The sequence below is a fragment of the Lissotriton helveticus genome, chromosome 1_1 (genome assembly GCF_964261635.1).
Source record: "Lissotriton helveticus chromosome 1_1, aLisHel1.1, whole genome shotgun sequence".
NCBI lineage: Eukaryota > Metazoa > Chordata > Amphibia > Caudata > Salamandridae > Lissotriton > Lissotriton helveticus.
The window spans coordinates 1,177,572,702-1,177,587,049 of record NC_136057.1 but is presented as its reverse complement, the minus strand read 5'-3'; the positions used below and the strand labels follow the sequence as shown (position 1 = coordinate 1,177,587,049).

Genomic DNA, 14,348 nt, shown 5'->3' with positions numbered 1-14,348 from the left:
CAAAAGCGGTACAAAAGGGGGTGGTGATGGACGGAGCATCTGAATCAATCAAACATTCACACCCAGTCAAAAGATCTGGGTTTAACCCATCACTCACCGTTCTTTAGCCCACTCTGCCACCCAAGTTCAGACATGGTTATATGCAAATCAGTCTGACCCTGTGCCTCATGGGAACAGTCCAGCCCGGACTGCCAAGCCATGTCTTCCCTGGACCGGAAACAAGCTTCCGAGGACCGGTTTCTGGCATTCCAGCAGTCTTCAGCCCCGCTTGCTTGAATCCAGTGGCAAAGTGAGCAAGGGACTCACGTCTGAGCATACCCTGCCACACTTATGGCGTGAGGCACAGGTTCAGACTGATTTGCATATAGCCATGTCTGAACTGGGGTGGCAGAATGGGCTAAAGAACGGTGATGAATTAAACCCAGATCTTTTGACTGGGTGTGAGTGTTTGATTGATTCAGATGCTCCGTCCATCACCACCCCCTTTTGTACCGCTCTACTTCCAATGACTGCACCTCTGCTATCCCATACCACACCATTTATGTATACCTGGTCTGTGTAGTCAAGCTTAGGACTCGGATTTCTGAACATCTGCTTTATCTTTGCTTGCCATTTCTTCTGCTTGACAGCCCAGTTTCGCTGCAACGTGTTTGTAACTGCAATAGCAAGTGAATTCATGGTTGCAGCTATGCTGCCCAGAAAGTAGGTGCTGTGACCATAATATCCTAAACCTTTATTTGATTCATCGAAAACTCAACATTTCAGATCTTTCTTTTTCACTAACCAGATTTCACTCATTTCTTTTCTCTTTTATTCTTTAATTGCTCGCTGACCTTCCCTTTCTTTATTAAATCTTTACTCCTCTTCTTGCTTCCTACCACAGTCCCTCCTTCTCTCGTGCTTTCCTTTGTTGATTTTTTCGTTATTTACCCATTTCTCTCCGCTCGCAAGACAGTGCCTTATCCCCTATTATTATGTATCACACACGGTTTTACTACCACACACTGTTTTACTATTTTTCCACTTTATCTTTGTCCTACCTCTCTCCCTCTGCCCGGTGATTCCTTTTAACACACACTCACTTCCCGCCAGTCCTCCCTCCTCGCCTCTGCATTCTCACTATTGTCCCCCGCTAATCGGTTATTCTTCTACAGTGTGCCACAGAGAGTAAGGTATTATTTTCATTACATCTATCGGTGAGCATGCACACCTTTTGCAGGTCACACCCGTACCTTCTGGCATTCAGGTACCCCGTTCAAATATTAGTTTATCATATCAGTTTTTACACCTGCTCATCAAGCTAAAAAACAACAGAAACATTTTTAATAATTACATTGGCAAAATCGATTGCATTTACCAATGCTTGTTTTAATAGGGGGCCAGTGCAGGTTCTTCAAGTGAGAAGAGATCTAGGCTCGTCTAGTGAACTTGAGGACCAAAAGGGCCGCTGCCTTCTAGACGGTTTGTAGTTTCTGCAAAAAGGTGTTGTGGAAGACTCGCATAAAGGACATTGGCATAGTCAAGTCTGGACACAATCAAGGCCAAGATAACAGTCATCCTCACAGGCAAGGAGAGGATCTGCAGGAGTTTTTTTGCCATTCTTATCAGACCCAAACACGTGCAAACTACTGTGTTAATTTGATTTTGTGAAGTCACCTGTCTGTCAAACTTGACTCCCAAGTTTTTTACTGCTTTGCTTGAAAGTTAGGTTGAGGGGGAGGGCGTGTGAGCTTGAAGGTTGAGAGTGAAATTATGCCAAAAATTGAGGACATATTAGTGTTGCATTTGAGCCGATTAGTACTCCTCCAATGAAATACCGCTGATAGGCAGGGTTTAATGGCAACTTGGACAATTGGCTCACCTTTCTTTATAGAAAACAGTAGCTTAGTGTCATCAGCATAGGAGATAATCTTGGCCACAAAAGACTCGACCAATGCATCTAAGAGGGCCATATAGATTCTAAAAATAGCTGGGAACTCCCACCAAGACTCTACTCCTACCCGACAAAAATGGTGGCAATCAGACCTTTTGGTAACTGTCTTCGACAAAGAATTTCAGCCACTTCAACGCTGTCACCCCGATGCCTATGTTATGAAGACGGGCAAGCAGCCTAGAGTGTGGGACCGTATCAAAAGTAGCGGATAGGTCCAAGAGTACCAGGACTGCTTTTCCGCCTGCATCTTAAGTGCATTTGATCACTTCGGAAACTTCCAGGAGTGCAGTTCCTATGCTAAATTTTGGCCTAAATCCTGACTGGCTGGGGTGGAGGCGCCTGTTGGACTATGTAGTTGGGAAAATGCAGATTTACAAACTTTTGCACAATTTTAGACAAGGCTGACAACAAGGAGATCGGTCTATAGTTGCTTGGGATTTTGGGGCCTGCATTGTTCTTTTTTAGAAGAGGCAAAATCTTGTCCTGTTTCCAGTTAGAGGGGACTATCCCAGATGACAGGCTTGTTCTGTAGGAAGTTCAACAGATTGATAGCATACACTCCCTTTGCTAGAACTGAACGTATAATTATGCGCAAAAAGCCACAGCCGCACAATCGCATGATTCCTGTGGCCTTGGATATAATATCCATGACGGATTATGTTTAGAATACACTTGTTGGAGGTGATGGAGCTCCATTGATAGAGGAAACCTCCAATCCTAACCCCCCCACCCTCACGGTTATATGTGAGAGTATCCTTATTGTACAGTTACATACTTGAGGCTCCCACCCAGGGGCTGATCCTCTTCCCTTTGCTCTCCTCCAAAAGGGCTGATATTGCATGCTTGGATACTGCCATAGCGGTGCAGTCCCTTGCATTGCTGTTTGTGCACTGGTGGCGATTGGGTGTCCAGGCACTGTCTGTGCCTCCCTCCCACTGTTAGCTGGTCTTCGTCTTGAATGCGTTCCTCTGAAACTTTCCCTGACCTGAAGCGCATCCATTCCCTCTGTTGTTTCATTGTCCCCTACCTTTCTGGGTTTTCTATTGGTCACTTTCTTCGTCAAGAAAAACATTCTTTCCTTCTCTGTCGATCCAGTGCTTAATCCCATGCACACAGACCCAGTGGCGGAAATAAAGAATCTAAAGATGGCGCCCACGAACAGACGATTCTAGGAGGCAGCATCTGATGTCACCAAGGGAGGACCAGGAGCCAAATGGTCAACGTCGAAAAAAAAAAAGAAAAAAACACAAAAGAAGGGCTAACAACATTCCAGGCCCAACTACTAGATGGAGGAATAATGCACAACATGTGAATCCAAAAATGATTCAAGCTGCAAAACAGAATTATGGGAACATTATTTAATCAATTAACCAACTGCAGTGTATCAATGGCATCCTCTCATTGCCTCATCAGTACTGCTTTGCCTCCATTCACCACAGAGCAAGGCAGACAGCAGCTACTGTTGAAGTGAAAGCTTAAGGGTATGCACTCGAGCAAAAGTGCAAGGTTAAACATAGGTAGGTACATTTTTTGTTATTTGCCTGGATAAATGGTTACACGCTAATTCGAAGTCTCTTGGCAAAAGTTAAAATGAGCACAGTGTCTACAACAGACTTAATATTCATTGTCGGATAAAAAATGAGCATGGACTTGGCGTTTTTCCTACACAACAACTTCTAGGTATTACCTGAAAGTATGTATGAAAGGTGGAAAATGTAGATTTACCGGCCAGTCAGGCAGGAGGTGCTTGTTAGCACCTATTCTGCAATGAAGATCTTTAAACCACCTGTTAAAACCGCTAAGAGGGTAATCCTATAATACTGTTTACCCGGCGGGTTTTGTGAACCGTAACTCTTGCACGAATAGTTTAAATATTTAATAGTGGGGGCTAGCTGGGCTTGGTAGAACATGTGATCGCCTGGGGCTCTGGCATACCGCCTCGATCCAGAGACCCTGGTTGAGGATGGTGCTTGGATTTCAGATGGGAGAGGGCTATGAGATGTACAGCAACAAGAGGCATCTTGCTGAAGTCTACCCCTTTTGGTGCCTTCCCGCTCGCAACAACCAAGGGACCTACAAGAGACTAAGATTTACTAAGAGGGAGATGGTCATGCTCTTGGACCACTGCATGAGAGTGAATGCCCCTGGTGGGCTGCCTGCGAGGGATACTGCCGAAGCATTAATAAGCAGGACAGGGGCCACAGTGTGATCCACAGTTAAATGGATCAAATAGCACACGTTAAGAGGTGGAGGCAACGTGCAGCATGGGTTTGGTGGAGAGGAGGAATGAAGCCCAGGGAGCCGGTGGTGGCCTGGGTGCAGGTGCAACTGTCACCACTGAAGCATTGCTGGCCTTAGACACAATCGTCTCTTCCACACAGAACTTCACTACAGCACTAGGGCGGGGCCCTGGGAAAAATATGAAACATACCCTCCAAAAAAAGGATCCGGCAGTAAGCATAAGGTGAGGTCTGACTTTCTTCCCTAGATAGCTGCTACACCAAGAACATTAGATGGTGGACACAGTTGAGGAGAGTACGGGTGGGACATCTCGGAAGTGAAACACTGAATTTATTAACCTTAAGGGATTTATAGACAACCACCAGGGACATTAAAGAAAAAATAACCTCACTCTGGTCCAACTTAACAGCAATTACATACAGCTGAATGGACTATTCAGGAAAATTTGAACAAGAATTCGCTAGCTGGAAACCTCTGGTGGAACTGTTAGAGGACAGCAAGCAGCAGAAGCATTTTAAAGAGCTTGGTGTCAGAGCCATAATCTGGATGGAGCCTCAAGTTGAATGACTGGAAGACCAGTCACGTACAGCCAGCACATGCCTCCTGGGGTACCAAAGCACCTTGCAGGAGCGGCAGTCCTAACTATCATGATCCAGAGTTATTTTAAAAGCAGAGTTTCCCCTTTGCTGAGCATACCCCTAGATGTATGGTGCGAAAAGCGTACAAAGTGTACTGATGACAGCAAAGACTCCAGAGGCACCATTATTGTGGAACTAGGAACTACGTAAGAGAGCGCATCTTCAGAGTCATCCACCCATCAAAGGGAAGCTTATTTTTATATTTCTAGACCATAGCAGATCCACTTACAAAACAGATACCAAAAATTGCAAGTCATTGAAAAAGAACTGCTGCAACTGGGTATCGAAGTTGTCCCTTTGGCATCCTGCTAAGACTCAAGAGGGTGTATGCCAAGTTGTTACCCACTTTGAGGCAGTGGAACTTTTTGGAAGCAAAAGGAAAATTAGTAAATGATATATGCGTAAGAACTATGAAAGCTTGTAAGATTTCTGTGTGGGTGCTTCTGGGTCATGCAGGAAGATGTACCTGCAAATTTGTTAAGGCTTGGAGCGGAACGGTGGAGAAGTGTTCCTTGTTTCAAGTCTTCGTATGTTTTAGAAACGGAGACGGTAACCCCTTTTTCTTTATTCCACTCTATCTCCACCCAAAACCCCTTACCTTTCTTTCTCATTATTGGGGCACAAGGTGGGGTGGAGTATTCATGAACTGAGATGTTAAACTAATGGTAGATTTTTCTATACTTTGATGTGTGTTTATCTTCTTGTGGTTGAATCATGTGTTTAAATGTTCAGTCTATACCCCTTGATGTGTGTCAATCATTCCTTGCAGAGGGCATCATTTCCCTAGACTGCAAAGAATATACCTGCTGACACACAAAGATGAATCCAGCAAACAGAACAGATAACTGCTCAATAGGGCAATGGTGAGATTTGTTCACATTCATTCAGAGTACTCTATTCTACTGACACTAGAAAACCAGCTAAACAGAGCACACCAATTCAATTTAAACTGATGATGCAAATAAAAAATGTTTCATTGTCCCTTGGAAGGTTGGCGCACTATACAAATGTATGCAACTAATTAAATCTTTACACACCAGTACATACACTTTGGGCATAATGAACCCTTCTACAGCCCTGGCTGCTGTAGGTGTGTGGGGAGAAGGGGGTGAGTGGACCTGCAAGAATGAGAGTCTGTCTTGTGTGCAAGGGAGGAGGTGTGTAGGTTCCTGGGTGGGGAGTGATTGATATGGGAGGAGAGCCATGACCAGCCTGATTACTTTACATAATGCAGAAAGTGCAGGTTCTGTCTGAAATACTCCAATACATAGTGAAGATTCCCAAAGCAGGATAAAGACATTCTTCTGAGATGTCCAAATAGTTTACTGTCAATCTCAATTAAAACTTACAAGAAGGTCTAAAACGTTCCAGTGAATGTTCTTTGCATGTCGATGCATGCGACCAAAATACAAATAAGGCTGCAGAAGGGGTACTGTACATGCAGCATAGGCCAACCGTCGACCTGTGCGCACTGAAGGGGTTTTGTTCAGAAAACATGTATTTTAAAATATTCATTCTTAATGCTCTTGTACAATATAACCGAAGGCCATGTCCTGTGGGTGGTGCAGGCAGAGCTACGAGGCACATTGTATGGTGGACAGGATCCCCAAGGCATGGTCTCGAGTCTAGCCCTGCAACTACAGTTAATAAGGGTAATGCACATGGGCATGGTCAGAGACTCTGGCTTCTGTGCAATAGATGTAAAGCATGACCTGAGTCCATGCTCTGTTTCTAACATAGCATTTCTAAAGGTTCACATTAGGGGTTTCTCTGCATTATTTAAGAAAGGTTTATTGGTACCCTCCTCAATGGTACTTGTTTTAAGCGAACTTTGGAAGATGACTGGCTGAGTGGACGCATCAGGATTGGAATCCTTGACCACGGGGTTCATACACAGATCCACGCATGGGATACATTAGTCCTCTTAGCCACGTTTAGATTTCTGCAGGCATGGACAGAGGACAAGCTCGGTGTGGTACATGCAGTGCACTGGCTTGGGAGATGTCTTTTGGGTTCAGTGGGTAGAAGTCAAAGTTTATTACAAATCCAAAGACAGTCAATGAAAAAAGAGGCTATGATGGTTCTCTAATTACACAACATGCATTAACTAAAACAACCTTGCATATTCTATGAGAGGTTCAGTTATGGGACATGAAGGTTATTACACACAAACTACTGAATTTCTCTAGTTAGGAGTACAGATGCACTACAACATGTTAAGACTGTTCACACACGTGCACAACAAATGCAGAGCCTTTTGGCAAAGAATTCCTTCCAAGTGTGGATCCTCCTCATTGAACGCAATTATCATTTCCAGAGGAAATAGAGTGCCTTAGTCAAACTCTTGTGCTCATGTACAGAGCTCCAATGCCATTTAGTTGGCAAACTGATGATTTCGGCGCCCCTGCTAGTCCAACAGCACCATAGCCATTGAGCAGGCTTTGTAATATTTTTTGCACCAGTTCAACATTCACAGCTCTCTCAAAACAATTCAAACACAGCAACAGAACCACCATTTTTGGTCACAGTTATACAAAACGTATGAGAAAGGACAGACATCACCATTGGTAAATGGCAAAGTCCTAGTGCTCATTCACTTCTACAATAACGAGGCAGCATATTAGTGATTCACTCTAAAGCGATGAAAGGTGGAGTCTGCTCTTCCAAAGTTAACTGCTATAACACCCAGATCTTTAGAGCAAGTGTTTAATTCACCGAGATATCTTACCTACTAATGTATGTATCAAGTGTAACATGTTGGAAGCATGGAGTGTTCACATAAGTATTATGAAGCTCTGGCATATGTATCCTGCACAACAGTATGTGTGTGGCTCCTTTGTCAATGCCAGATAACGTTAGGGGTCTTTTGTTTTGTGCAGACACACAGGCTGCTGGACATTGGAATGAAGAAGCTGTGCAGCAGTAAATGAGGGCTGCGTCCGGATGCTGTAAAGCATCAGGGGGTTGAGTGTGTACTTTTTGGGGGACGGAGCGGAAGCCTGGGTTTTGAGGAGTGCCTGAGGATATTGTTTGTGTGCAGTGTGGCTGCGTGAGGGGCACACTTCTGAAGACTACTAAAAAAGAACAAATCAGAAAGCGGTTTACTAAAGACCGATAACATAAGCCCCCAAACAGAATGAGACTTTGGAGATAATCAATAGAGTCCTTAAATACAAATTATAATGCATGTGGAAACAATCTTCCACATGCACTACTTCTGTGCTTCAGAAGGCTGCGGATAACAAAATGATAGTTAGGGTGCCAACAGTTTATTTACTGAAAAATAATTTACATTAAACACCAATATATTTGCCAAGTTAATGTATTCTGAAAATTTGTTAGCAACTAACCTACAGGCAAGGAAAAAAAGATCTTAGTTTGACAACTTTATGAATTGCACATATGATTATAATTTGTATTTGCCTTGAGGCAATTTAAAGCGTTCATTGAATTGCCTTAGCTGCCTTCATTATGCAAAAGAATTCTGCTAATACGATTAAACATTTGGTCTACCGAGTTATTATTTTCAACTGCTGACTTGTAAGCACATTTTCCTGCAACCTAGGGTAACACAAATGAAAAATTTACCCATTAGCATTGAAACTTGTGGCATTATTAGATTATGTAAATAGTGTACAAATGATTTGGTGCAATAGACTACATGCTGATAGGATAGAACACAGTATCATTCATTGTCTCTTTAGTGAAAATGCAATACCTGAATGAGAAAACGGTCCTTTCACACTATGCCAAATATGACGCAGACTTATCATTATGGTATCAATTCCTTTATGCAAAGGGGACACAATGTTGCTAAATATTGCCTTGTGGGGTATATTGCATCAAAACACTCCTACTTCCCCAGCAGAGTTTCAAATGCCTATTAAAAAAAACTTTACAAGTTGGAACAAATCTTTTCATACCCGCTCAAGTTTGTTGCGGCTCATGCTTGGTGGATCGTAACGTATGATCTTCATGCATGTGTTACCCGGACTCCATAGCCAGTGGTTGTTCTCATCGGCTCTGGCACATTGATTCCTCCTTGTGCATCTAAAAACAGAACATTGGTTGCTTAAAGTTCACATCTCAACTTTAGGACAGTAATAGGGGGGAAAGCATGAACTAAACATTCTCATCCCCTCCTTGTGCCAAGAGGTCTGCTCTAAAGCAATGGCTGTGCTCAAACAACTGTAAGGCAAAGAGCGCACAGGCTCACAACTGGATGCAATGGAGCATGAACATCCCATTTAACAATTATCTAAAGACACTGCATCCATTGGCCTTTGAGAACACTAGCTAAATATTTGGCGTTAAAATCGCCTCAACATTAGTTTATGCAACCCATTTTCGTCTAATAATGTTCAAGGTGCAAATATTAAAAACATGGATCAGTGTACTCTACCCTTGCTCATCTGAATCAGGTGATCTATCTTCTCTGTCCTTACTTAAGTCCATCCAGATACGAGAGACTTTGAGACACTAAGCCTAAATTCGCCATAACTTTCGAAAAGCCTAAATGCACTCATGTGAAGTACTTAAAAAGAGGGGTGTGGAAAGGGGGGGGGGGGGAGAGAAAACAATAGGGAAAGAGAAGAGTTCCTGTATTTGTAGTTTAGTTCCGTTTAACCATCAGCTTAAAAAGCCTGATCAAGCCATACAGTCCTTTGCCTCAGACATATCGGTAGATCCTTTGCTTTATACTGCTGTGGCACACACAACCACGGAATCATCACAATCGCTTAAGGATGAAAGGTAGGTCTTTCAGCTGAATGAAGTCAGAAGTCATACACTCCGCTGGGCCAGCAACCATTTTTTTTGTTTTGCTAATGCTTTTCAGTATAGACAGCAAGCACTGGCAAAGTCAAAAGGTTGGATAACATTTCAAAGGAGAGACCTAACGGCTTTCGTCAATGTTTATTTTTAATTCTTACTGAAAGTTATTTATAATAAACTTACTTTCCAAACATTTGCCATTCCTTTCCTGCTCTGTTACAGGACCAAATGCTGACTTTATTGTTCCCATCTGCTGTAGTTTTCTGGGGGTGCACACACATTGTTTCTTCTTCACATTTCTGGTTTATAAGGCCAGCGTTCAATATTTCAGAGCAAGCTTCTACTGAAGATAGCGATAACTGAACTCACACCAACTGATTAAGCTTTCCGAAAGCGTATTATTCTAGATTTACAAACCCATAAAGCACATGTTGCACAATTTTGAAATCAGAATTGCTGCACTCGAACATGCCACACAATTACATTGTTTACTTTAGGAAAACAGTCAAGTTCCAGATCATTAAAGAATCATCAAAGAACAAGAAGCAGTGATGACTTACTTTCCTTCCACTACACACCAGCCGCAGTAAGGATCCTTCGACTCAATGCACTGCTTGCAGTCTGAGAAATGACCGCAGTCTTGGACTGGGATTCGATACACCTAAATAAAAAGAAACCGTGTTTCAAACAAGAAAACCAGCAATCCGTTTTTTTCCTTCACATCTAGTCCTCCTCATGATATTAAAGTACATTATCGTTTAACAGGACATAACAAGCATCTATTTACCACTCATCTTAAACACATAAAAGTATCAGGAAAAAACACTTCGGGAAACCAGGAGATCTACACTCATTGAGGGTCTCAAGTTTTGCTTAAGATGCTCACTTTCATCAGATAAAAGCATGAAAGTTTATGCGTGATTTCAAAGAGCAGTCTTCCAACTGGAGACAAATGTAAAGCAAAAATTCCGTTTTTACAAATGCAAAAATAATTATTAGGGGGTTTGAATAATTTATCTTAGGTATCACTGATCGATCCCACCTAACCTCAGTTTGCCACATAGGCTCTCATATTGTGTTGAGCAGATTTAGAGGCAGAGGATAATCCGCTTTCATTTTAATTTTTGAAAAAAACACTTGTAACTTTCCAAGGATTCATCGGAATACACATTCAGGTCTTTATAGATTCAACATGTTAGTTTTTTGTCATCAAATCTAGTGGTGACAAAGGAAGGTGCTAGGTAAATTAGGGTAGCATGGTAAACATCTAAGTTTTAAGAGCGAAGGGGTTATGGGATGGGATAGCCAAAGGATCAAAGAATGTGTATCTTTAAGTAAATTGTCCAGAGCAAGCCAGAGATGTAGGTCATCCAGGGAACAGAATAAAGACTTCTCCAAGTCACATAATTAACCCCTTCCGCGCTAATGACAAAGCCAGCTCGTCATGGGTGTTACCTGCGCTACGCGGATGACGAGCTGGCTTTGTCATAAACAAGCCATTTTTTTATTTTCAGCGCACAGCGGTAAATCGCGGAAGCGGTTAAAAGGAAAAAAGTGAACCAAAACTAATCACATTGGTCAACGTGAGTTTGTAGAGGTTTTGCAGTTATATATTCCTAGGTTTCTGAGACGAAAGATATTTGGACACAGACTAATCTTAGTGATTTATCTGAACCATCATGTAGTGGTTACTTTGCATGGTTGACCATATTAGCTGAGGAAATAGAAAACAGGGTTGTTCCTTTGATGGTATGAAAGCCCTGAAAATGAGCTTTTTTAGGGAGGCTTAAACATTGGCAGTGCTTGTTACAAAATATATATGAATATCCATATAAATTCATTTGCATGTACTTCCAAAGAGTTCATGAGTATATAAGATCACATTAACATGAGGCCTGGAGCTCAAAATGGCTTCCTATCGGACCTTGACTGGACAAGCTTCAACAAGCTATTCTGTACACCCTTACAGGTCACCTTGCTTGTCTTGACTACATGATATGCAAATGTTACACAGTGCAGAGCCTGCCTTTCTGGTCTGCCCATATCTGGCTGTTTTGCATGGTGCAGACATTGCACATCCATGTCAGCCATATTTGGCTTGGTGCCTTATTCTAAGTTCCGCTGACATGGCATTGCATACAGTATATAATACCTAGAAACTTGTCACTCTGGGAAGAAGCGGTCTGAGAGCCCCCAAGGTGGCAGATCTGACTTCTTCCTTGCTAATTAGCAATGATGCATGCTTTTGGTACCATTTAATAAATTTCACTCTGTTTCTAAGCAACCTGCTATGTCTGGTGAATTTCATTCATATCCTCCTGGGAGGGTGCCAGTATTTCCCTATCAGAATGGTGTCAAAAGTGGGACATATTGGAGGACTGTGATGTCACCAGTTGATAAGTGAGATGTAAGTTAAATAACTAACTTGCCTTGCTGCAAGTGACCTTTCAGTCTTTCAAATATGTATTTAACTCATAGTAATAATAAAAAGGGACATTGACAATAGACAGGGGACTGTAGAGAATGTTTTTAAAAATAGTCTCTGTATCAATAAACAAATTGGTATGTGGATACACTGCAGGGGAGCCTGGGTTAGAGAATAATGTATGTGCACCTACACATATAAGAAGTAGTGAAGCAGGTGACTGATAAGTAACTAAGTTACTTTATGTCAATAAATATTGACAAATGGCTAGACTCTTTGGGAGTTTTATAAAATCCATTTCAGGAGAGCTCTGCTAGGAGGGGGTATTAATTTTACCCACAAAAAAAAAGAAAAAAAAACACTCCCAGAATATAGTGAGTGGAGCCTCTGATTTGCTGGTTGCACCAGAACACAGGGAAATAATTTTGAGATATGCGTAGTAATGTCATGGATGAATGACTGCATTTGAATAGGTTATTGATCTTCAGTACTGAACGTATATGCTTCATGATTTATATAAAAATAAAGAGCATTAGTGCATGAAAGAAAGAAATTGCCATAAACACTTTCTTTGCAGGAGATATTTTGAATTTATCTTTCAGGGTACGAGCACATTGTAAGTACAAAGCAGACATCACAAATTTGAAATGTATACACGAATCTTTGCAGGGAGTTGGTGTAGAAGTTCTAAAATTGTGAGCCTCACCAGACACTATCAATGAAAAGGAATTAGGGCCAGATGTAGGTGGCCGTTTCAGGCCATTTACCGACCGGTAACGGCCGATTTTGGCCGTTACCGATCGGTAAATGGGTGACAGGTATGTAGGGGGCATTTTTTTACCGATTCGGTAAAATTACCGAATCGGTAATTTTACCGATTCGGTAAAATAAAAAATCAGTAAATTTACCGAATCTGAGGCACCCAGATGTAGGTGGGACTCTTCTGAGTCCCAGAGGCCTTACCGAATCGGTATTTTACCATCAAATCCAATTTGATGGTAAAATACCGATTCCGGTGTGCATGCACATGTGTGCATGCACACCTATGCCATGTGACAGGCAGACCTGCCCTTAGGGCATGTATGCCTGCCACATGGCACCCGAGCCTGTTTTGGGGGTGCCAGAGGGTGTCAAAGTGACACCCCCTACACCCTTGTGAAAATCGGTATTTACCGATTCGGTAAATACCGATTCGGTAATGCCCATTCATTCCTATGGGCTTCAAAGCCCATAGGAATGTATGGGCATTACCGATTCAGTATTTACCGAATCGGTAAATACCGAATGTTTCCGATTCGTTATTCAAGCACATCTGGAATACCTACATATACACCCCTCAGATTTACCGATTATTAATTACGGAATCGGTAAAAATCGGTAATTTTCGGTAATTAATAATCGGTAAATCTATTTTACCTACATCTGGGCCTGAGTTACTTACCTGTACACTATAGTTCTCCAGCATTATCTTTCATAGATTCACATGCTTGTATCTTCATCGTCGTCATGGTGGGAGTCTCACAGTAACAGAATGACCAAAGCAGTATCATAGAGAAGAAAACTGCATAGAAAAGCCCTTAGGGACTGTAGTATTTGGTAACCAGACCTCCTCATTGTTTGGTCCAAAAGTCAGCCAATCAGCATTGCTGCCCTGCCCTCACACTCCCCAGCAGAAGCTTCCTGCCTCAGATTTCCAGCCCTAAGTGAGAGACCTGGATAAATAGCGAGACAATAGGTTCTGCCTGAGAAACGGGGAGGTGGGCGGGCGCATGTGAATCTATGAAAGATAATACTGGAGAACTATAGTGTACAGGTAAGTAACTAATTCCTTCTCCAGTATTACATCTTTCATAGATTCACATGCTTATATCAGAGTAGTAAGTAGAACTCACAAAGCCTGCAGTGTTTCCAGGATAGAACCCAGAAGGAAGTTCTGCAGCTGAAATATCGTTAGAACATGATCTGAAAATACACAGGGCAGATAAGAATAGAAAACCATCTATAACAATATCAGATTCTACATATAGATATATATATATATATATATATATATATACATATACACATTGCATAGAGTATTAATAAAGAAACAAAGAATACCTTATTGAAATAGACGTTTCAGAACAGCTTGCCCCACTGCCGTGTCCTCTTTCCACGCAGTGTCAAGACAGTAGTGCTTGGTAAATGAATGCACACTCTTCCAAGTCAATGCTCTGTAGAGGTCAGGTAGAGACATTCCTGCAAATAAGAATATCGATGTCGCCATCTTTCTTGTGGAATGAGCAGTCACTCTGGAATGAAGCGGCTTTCCAGCTTTTTCATGACACTTAATGATAGC

At 42.1% G+C, this 14,348-nt stretch overlaps 1 protein-coding gene across 1 annotated transcript in view; it reads right to left on the bottom strand.

Moving 5' to 3' along the window:
* Positions 1-14,348, bottom strand: part of PLXNB2 (plexin B2) — a 774,855-nt gene that overhangs the window by 232,732 nt on the left and 527,775 nt on the right. Inside the window, exons 8-9 of the mRNA XM_078679101.1 lie at positions 10,146-10,246; positions 8,736-8,862 (exon numbers count right to left, since the gene is read on the bottom strand). Coding sequence (XP_078535227.1) covers positions 8,736-8,862; positions 10,146-10,246 — 228 coding nt within the window. The remainder of the gene's footprint in view (positions 1-8,735; positions 8,863-10,145; positions 10,247-14,348) is intronic.